The 8529-nt window shown below is 61.7% G+C and overlaps 1 protein-coding gene across 1 annotated transcript in view; it reads right to left on the bottom strand.

Moving 5' to 3' along the window:
- Positions 1 to 5367: 5367 nt before the first annotated feature.
- The window catches only part of HGFAC (HGF activator), an 8103-nt gene continuing 4941 nt past the window's right edge, over positions 5368 to 8529 (bottom strand). Inside the window, exons 12-15 of the mRNA XM_010848125.1 lie at positions 7167 to 7308; positions 6748 to 6888; positions 6511 to 6659; positions 5368 to 5626 (exon numbers count right to left, since the gene is read on the bottom strand). Coding sequence (XP_010846427.1) covers positions 5444 to 5626; positions 6511 to 6659; positions 6748 to 6888; positions 7167 to 7308 — 615 coding nt within the window. The 3' untranslated portion in view covers positions 5368 to 5443. The remainder of the gene's footprint in view (positions 5627 to 6510; positions 6660 to 6747; positions 6889 to 7166; positions 7309 to 8529) is intronic.

Genomic DNA, 8529 nt, shown 5'->3' with positions numbered 1-8529 from the left:
CAGCCGCGGGCGCTGCTGCTGGACATCACCACCAAGGACACTGCCACCACGGCCAGACCCTGTGGCCACAGGGCACGGTCACCCCATCAGTGGCTCTGCAGCCACGGGACCTGCCGTCTGACGCTGCACCTGACCCTCGACAGCCCAATGAACGTTAACTGTCGCACGACTTCTCTGGCCTGTTTCCTCTTCCAGCCTGACGTTGTGATGATGAGCTCCTGAAGGACAGGGCTGACCTGCTGGCTCGGACAGTCAAGAATCTGCCTGCAGTACAGGAGGCCTGGGTTCGATCCCTGGGTCGAGAAGATCCCCCAGAGAAGGGAATGGCAACCCACTCCAGTATTGTTGCCTGGAGAATCCCATGGACAGGGGAGCCTGGCGGGCTGCAGTTCACTGGCTGGCAGAGTCAGACGCGACTGAGCGACTGAGCACTCACCTGAATGAGAGGATGCGTGTGAGCGTCTTTCAAAATGATCGTGAGTTTTACAAACACGAGAGCGTGCGGGGACCGGGGACAGGCCGCCTTGTCTTGTGTCTCCAGGTGCTCAGTGAGGCTGGAGAAAAACATGCACCAGCCAATCGTGGCAACACTCCACCTGACTCCACCCGAGTGACTCCCTGAGTCACCCCTCTGCAGGTCCCAGGTCCCCCCAGGGAGGTGGGGCCACATGAAGGAGTGGTGGCCAGCGGAGCACGGGCGGGAGTGATGACCACCGCCTCCCAGCCCCGCAATCTCCCACACTCCTCATTCACCACGTGGTGAGACAGGGTGTTATGGACCCACCTACGTGCCCGCTAATCCACCTGTTGAGGCCCTAGCCCCAAGGTGACTGTGTTTGGAGCTGGGACCTCTAAGGAGGCAACAAAGGTCAAATGAGGTCATAAGGGCGGGGCCCTGACCCCATAGGACTGTGGCCTTTCAAGTGGAGGGAGAAGCTCGCTCTCTCTCTTTCTGCCTGTGTCTCAGCACGCGCACGGGGCAAGGCCGTATGAGGACACAGCAGGAAGGCCTGGAGAAGAGTCTCCTCAGAAACCCCCCTCACTGGATCTTGACTTCACCCCCAGAACCAGGAGAAAATCAACGTCTACTGCGTGACTCCCCCACCGGTGGCCTTCTGTTGCAGCAGTCCCAGCAGACGGGTACAGAGAGCACGTAAGATTAAAAAGCGCCACAGTGTCTCTGGCCTGCACGCCCCTTGACACGCAACCTCCTTCCACTGAGAGTTGGAGTGTGTCTGTCTACCCCGGCTTTGACGAGTGAGATGCAATGGGAACACTCACACCCACTGTTTCTTTGGAGCCCGGCCTCCACCATGTGAATGGGCCCAAGGTAGCCTGCCAGACGACAAAAGATGTGTGTCCCAGTCACCCTGCCACCCCAGCCAAAAGCCAGTCGGCCCCCAAGGACAGAACCGCCTAAGACCCACTGATGACCCACATACAACCCGGGCCACGAGAACCACCCCGTGAGCAAAGCCAGGGACCAGCAGGCCCAGCGTCGTGAGCTGAGCACACGGCTGCCTGTGTCACGAGTTTGGGTGTCATTTGTGACACTCTCGAGAGCCTCTCGGACTGCAAGGAGATCCAACCAGTCCATCCTAAAGGAGATCAGCCCTGGGTGTTCATTGGAAGGACTGATGCTGAAGCTGAAACTCCAGTACTTTGGCCACCTCATGCCAAGAGCTGACTCATTTGAAAAGACCCTGATGCTGGGAAGATTGAGGGCAGGAGGAGAAGGGGACGACAGAGGATGAGATGGTTGGATGGCATCACAGACTCAGTGTACATGAGTTTGAGTAAACTCCAGGAGTTGATGGACAGGGAGGCCTGGCGAGCTTCAGTCTACGGGGTCGCAGAGTCGGACACGACTGAGCGACTGAACTGAACTGAGCTGTGATGCCAGAGCAGTCTGATACAGAGTGTCTGTGGCAGACTCCAAGCCTTGTGCGACACTGGAAGCTCTGCAGAGAAGGAGCCTGGACCCTGAGTTGCCATGGCCACGGGCACCAGCAAGCGTCCAAGCCGAGCAGGGGTCAGCACACAGCAGGCACGACGAGACAGAGAGGCCCCCCTGCGCGTCCTGAGTGAGACCACAGCACATCAGAGACAAACACTCAAGCGCTGAGCATCACAGGGGAAGTGATGTCAGAAGAACCAGAATTCACAATTCGATTTGTTTTTTGGCCACGTGGCTTGTATGATCTCACTTTCACAACCACGGATGGGACCTGCGCCCCTGCATCAGAAATGCGGAGTCCTAACGGCCGGGCCGCCAGGGACGCCCCACGACTCCATTTAAAGCAGGTTTCTCAACAGTAGGAACGGAAGCCACGGGAATACCTTCCAAGTGCTGACAGGAAATAGCTAGCAATACATGTGAGATGAGACGCCGAGAGAACAGCACGAACGATGCTCTGTCAATAAATGTGGACATGTAGACAGATAAATTCACCAAAGTGTAGCTTCCTAAACTAGCTCAAGAAGAAACAGAATTCTCAACAAGTCCCAAACTATTAAAAAAATGACTCAGTAGTTAAACATCATCCTGTAAATAAGACACCGGGGGCTTCCCTGGCGGCTGAGCGGTAAAGGCTCCGCCTGCCAAAGCAAGAGACATGGGTTTCATCCCTGATCTGGGAAGATCCCACACGTCACACAGCAACGAAGCCGGGGAACCACGACTACGGAGCCTGTGCTCTAGAGCCCGGGGACCACAGCTAGAGAAGAGCCCACGAAGCAACAAAAACCCAGCAGAGCCAATACAGAAAGAAGAAAGAAAACACTGGGCCAGGGAATCTTATAGGAGATGCCACCAAACTCTGAGTGAACAGACGACTGGCTTTCTACAGCCCTCCAGTGGACCGGGAAAGAAGGGCAGCGTCTCTTAAACTCGCTGTATGAGGTCTGAGGGTAGCCCTGCAGACAGTCACTCAAACAGTATAAGAAAGGGAAATTACAGGCCACTCTCACTCAGAAACATAAATGCAAAACCCTAAACAAAATAAAAGCAAATTCTGAAAAAGCCGCTACAAAGTCAGCGTGTTGGCCAGGGTTCCAGCTGCTGACATGTTAGGACAATTCAGAGAGGGTCTATTTACAAAGGTGTGGTTTTGGAGGGAACCACCAGCAGTGGTGACTGTGTGTGTGTGTGTGTGTGTGTGTGTGTGTGAGTTGCTCGGTTGTGTCTGACTCTTTGCTATCCCATGGACTATAGCCTGCCAGGCTCCTCTGTCCATGGGATTCTCCAGGCAGGAATACTGGAGTGGGTTGCCATTCCTTTCTCCAGGGGGTTTTCCTGACACAGGGATCCAACCCGCATCTCTTGCATAGCAGGCAGATTCCTCACCGACTGAGCCACCAGGGAAGCCCACCGCGACTGTGTAGCCCTGGGCTGTTAGAGAGACGTGCAACTGCCTCGAGACCTGAGGGTGGGGGTCCCTGAACCACGAAGCGGCGGGATCTACACCTTGGGAGGAGTGTGACCTTCGGGTGAGGGATCCAGGTGTACCCTTTGCTGGGATACAGAACAAGGCACCACAGCTGCTGCTGCTGCTGCTAAGTCACTTCAGTCGTGTCCGACTCTGTGCAACTGCACAGACGGCAGCCCACCAGGCTCCTCCGTCTCTGGGATCCTTCAGGCAAGAACACCAGAGTGAGTTGCCACTTCCTTCTCCAAAAAGCACCACAGACTGGGGCTTTAACCAACAGGAATTGTCTCACCGTCCTGGAGGCCTGAAGTCCAAGATGAGGATGTCGGCAGGGCTGGGTCCTTCCTGCCATCGTGAGGACCTGCTCCGGCCTCCGGCCTCGCCTGTGGACGGCCGTCTCCCCCTTACATCTCTTCACATCACCTTCCCCCCATGTGTGTCTCTGTGAGCACGATTTCCCTTCTTACGGGAACACAGTCATATTGGATCAGGGCCCACTGCAACGATCTCATCTTAACGTGACCCCTTCTCTGAAGACCCTCTTTCCAAATCAGGTCACACTCTGCGGTCCTGGGGGTTCTGACCCCAGTCTATGAACTTGGGGAGGACACAATCCAACCTGTAACACTGAGGTCACCCCAGAAGAGGGAGCCAGGGAAACCAGCACCCCAATCTCATGCTACCCTCTCCCCTGCTGGGCTCCCCTCACCCGAGGGCACAGGAGCCCGCTGATGCAGCCCATCGGGATCAGCAGACGGGGCACAGCGCAAGGTGGGGAGGAAGTCCAGAGCAGCCCACAGAAGGTAGCTGGCTCCCTCCCTGACTCAGCACAGCTTGCTCCAGGAATACAAGGTTGGCTTGACGTCAGACCATCTGTAGACCCACGTCACCTCTTTAACAGATCCTCACTCCACACCCACAGGGAACAAGGTCGGGGAGAGCTCACACCAGGCAAAGGTTTGGGGGCACTGAACCCACAGTGTTCCTGGAGGCTGAGAGCAGGCGGTCAGAGGGCCCGGGTCCACCAGTGGGAGCTGCTGTGTCTTCCGGGGGCCGGGGGGCCGGCACCGGCCTCTGCCAGCCCGGCTGTGGCCCACGAGTCCAGTCCACTGACGGCCCTGAGCCGCACCCACGTGCTGGGGCGGCAGACACCCACTGTGGCCCTCTCTCTTCCTCTGGCTTCGCCAGGGGGCCAGGCGCCTACCTGGTGATCCTATCCTGACAACTCTGTTCCCTGCCCTCCCAGCCTCCCCAGCAGCTGGGTGTGGCCACGAGACCCTATTCGGGCAGACAGAGCGAAACACAAAATCCGCTGGAGAAGGGGTCCCTGGGGAAACCGTCCTCTCCTGAAAAGGGGGCTGTGGTGACCACTGTCGGACTTCCTGCTACGGGAGGGAAGCAGAGCTCTCCAGCCCCATCGGTCAGGTCTGAACACAGTCCTGACTGAGACGGGGCCAAGAGGCGAGGGGTCTGTGCCTACCTGTGTGCGTGACGACGGGGAGGGACTGGAAAGGACCTGACCACCAGGCCTCCCAGGACGTCAAAAGACTGAGTGGAGGGGGAGGGGCAGCATGGGACAGAACTTTCTAGGCAGCGGTGGGAGCAGGGTGAGCAAGGGGCCTGGTTGGTTTCATGAACACAGGGAGGCCGGGTGGCTGGAGCAGTTTGGGGGTCAGGGCAGGGCAGAGGAGGGTCTGAGAGCAGTCTGGCTGGGAAGAGGTTCCCACCTGCATCTCTTGACCCGAGTCTCCAGGCCGTGGGGCCAGACCCCTCCTGGTGGGGTCACAGACTCCCTTCTCCACTGTGGAAGGGCAGCTGGGGTGCTGGCTCGGGGGGCCCCCCAGCCCCGAGGGCACATCATCCACAAAGCTGGGTGGGGGGGTCATGGCCTGGGAGGGAAGGCAGGGCTGGGGGGCTTAGGCAGAGGGGCCGGCAGTGTGGGCGGGGTCTTGGAAACATCTTTATTGGCAGCAAGGAGGGAACACCAGGACACAAGGCCCCGGGGCAGAGGGGGCTCAGGAGGGACTCGCGGGCCGCTTGTGGGGGCGAATCCGGTCGTTGATCCAATCCACATAGTTGGCCACGCGGGTGTAGACGCCAGGCTTGTTGAGCCGCCCGCAGCCGTCGCCCCAGCTGATGATGCCGTACAGGTAGGCCACGCCGTTCTTCTCGCAGGCCAGTGGCCCGCCGGAGTCCCCCTGTGCAGAGCGGCCCATTAGGGCCTGAGACCCGCCTGGAAACCGCCCACCACCCTTCACCGCAGCCTCCGGCACACCGACCCTGAAAGTGCCTCCACAGGGGTCCGGAGCGGCCCTGGGACGCAGATTCTCAAGGTGGACCCCCAGCAGCCTGGGGTGGGGGCGGGCGACACAGGCACCCCGAGCAAGGGAGTGGTCCTGCTCACTCTCCCCCAGCCCCAGAGGTGGTGAGGCCTCCGGCTCCCGGGCCGCCGTTCCGCAGGCCCTGCCCTGCCTCCCTCTCACCTCCACAGCTAGCAGTGCCCTCCTCAGTCTGGCTCTCCACCCACCCACCAGCTGGCACCCTGCTGGAAACGCCCTCTTCACCTCCTGGCAAACTGCTATTCACCCCTCAGGACAGGTGCAAGTGCCCCCTCCTCCGAGAAGCCATCCTTGACCTTCCACAAGGCGTTTGCTGGACCACGTGGTCCAGGGGCGAGCCCCCGCACCCTTTGCCACTTCTCGGGTGGGTGACCCAGGAAAAGCGTGCAGACCCCTCTCGGCGTGTCTCCCCACCTGTGAACTGGGGAGTAAAGCAGTTTCCCCATCTCAGCCCTGAGGCGCAGCCCCCCGAGCAGCCTTGAAACCGGGCTATTGGGATCGGCAGACCAACTGAGCCCACTCGGGAGAAGGCAGGGTGAGATGGGCTTTGGCCTTTGGTGTCACGTGGACAGTCCTGCCCTCAGTTTGATGTGCCCAGGCTTTGGGATCTGGCAGGGACGAGAACCCACCCTGGGGGTGGCCACCGACTGGGAGGTGGGCCTCTGGCCCCACTTCCTGGCTGGCCCCGCTGGTCTGGCCGCTTTCAGCTCCAGGCTCTGGGGCGGTGGGCTGTCCAGGCTAACCTGGCAGGCGTCCGACCTGCAGTCGAAGTAGCCGGCACACAGCATGTTCGGGCTGATGTCGGCCCCATACACCTCAGGGCTGCTGCACTTGTGGTCTGCGACCAATGGCACCAACGCCTCCCGCAGCGAGGGGGAGTAGCCGCTCACGTCTGCGGGCCGACACGGGGGCGGGGGTGCTCAGGCTGGGTCGGGCCACCGCTCCTGGGGGCACGACCCTGGCCCCCTGCCCGCACTCACTCTCATCCTGGTGGCCCCAGCCTGCTATCTGGCACTTGTGTCCCGGGGGGAAGGAGCTGCCAGGCTCGGGCAGACAGATGGGCTGGACGAACTGGGAGCGGACGGCACAGCGCTCCCCTTTCTTCTCCAGCCGGATCAGGACTGGGCAGGAGAGAGGTCGGAGGTCAGCCTGCCACGCGGGGGCCCGTGACAGCCGAAGGTGGCCCCGGAGTCACACGGGGTGCCGCCCGCTGGGCCGTGGGGACTGTGTCCTGGGAGGCCCCGGAGGGGGACTGCAGGCAACCTTCCCCCTCTCACCTTCTCCCTCCCTCCGCCCTCCCCCAGCCCCCGTCTCTCCCATCCCTCCCGGGAGAAGCTGAGGACTCCCCCAGGCCTGCCTGGCGCCCGCTCCCAGCACACAGCCTCGGGCGGAGCCTCACCGAGGTCGTGGTCACTGGGGTTGAACACCGAGTACAGCGGGTACGGGATGTACTTCTCGATGCCAAACGTCTGTGTCACGTCCGTCGTGCGGTTGAAGAAGTGCTGGCCCAAGACCACGGAGACGCTTTCCCTGGGGGGGCTGTGCGGCAGGGGCTGGTGGCGCATGACCCTCAGGCCCCTGAGGTCTGCTCGCCCCTCCTCCGACACTGTGCAGTGCCCCCGCCCCCAAACCCTGGGAAGACCTGAGCAGGGGTGTGGTGGGGCGTGGCAGGCTACGGCCACACCCACAGTCCTGGCAGCACCACCTCTAAGAAGGCCAAGGCCCCCACGAGTCGGGGGCCTCTCATGTGTCCAGGTGGGCTCGGTGCTGAATGGGGCCCAAGCTGGTGCAGGTCCAGGTTGGGGCACAGTTCTGCCCGGTGCCCCTGGCCTGGAAGCAGACCTTCCTATGAGGTCACCCGGGGGTCCAGGAGCCTGAGCACTCCTCTCACCTGCTGACCCCCATCACACCTGCCCATGAACGCCCTGTTCCAGCCACCTGCTTGGCCCAGTTCTGGGACCACTGCGCTGGGGCCCCAGCTGCAGAGGGTGGGTACCTTCACCCAGCTGGGCCCCTCCTGTGATATGAGGAGAGCATGCCAGCTCCCCTCCTCCAGCCTGTTAACCACCCCCACCCCAGTGCGTACAGGGGAGGCTCCAGGCGGCTTTTCACAGGTCCAGCAGGGAAGGAGGCAGCCCAGGCCACAAGCACTCGGCACAGGGCTGGTGCCCAATGCCCCCACCCCCGCGGTGCAGTCCTTAGGGTGACTGGGGGGCGTTGCTCATTCCGGACTCTCATGCAGCCAGACCCCAGCCTGCCCCAAGCCCCTGACCCCTGGGATGACACTGGACCCTTCCCCCGGGAGAGAGCCTCTTCCCCTCAAGGTAGAAAATTTAGGAGAGGTGGATGGGCAGGCCTTTCCCAGCTCTGAGCTTGCTGCCCCTACCCCTTGGGTGTGGTCATGGGCCTCACACCCCTGACCCCGACCCCGGATGCCAGCCCCAGCTGTCCTTGCCCACCCGGAGGAGCCGAGTGGGCAGGACCTCAGGCTCCCGAGGCCCCTACATGGGGCCACCTGCTCCTTCTGGGCAGAGGCGGGGCCGGGGCGGGGCCTCAGGGCTGGCCTCGCCCACCGCCCTGCCGCGCAGGCGCGCCACCCATCCACGCCCCGCCCCGCCCCGCCCCGCCGCGCCCCAAGCTCCAGACTAGGGAGCTCCCGGGAGAGGACCCGCCACAGAGACTGGGGACTGCGCCCCGGGGCAGGAGCGCAGCGGCTCTCGCAGTCTCCGGGCCCAGCACCGGGCTGAGCGCGGAAACCCACC

The sequence above is a fragment of the Bison bison genome, unplaced genomic scaffold (genome assembly GCF_000754665.1).
Source record: "Bison bison bison isolate TAMUID 2011002044 unplaced genomic scaffold, Bison_UMD1.0 scf7180017849866, whole genome shotgun sequence".
NCBI classification, from domain to species: Eukaryota; Metazoa; Chordata; class Mammalia; order Artiodactyla; family Bovidae; genus Bison; species Bison bison.
Note: the sequence above shows the minus strand (reverse complement) of the source record. Positions and strands in the feature narration are given on the sequence as shown.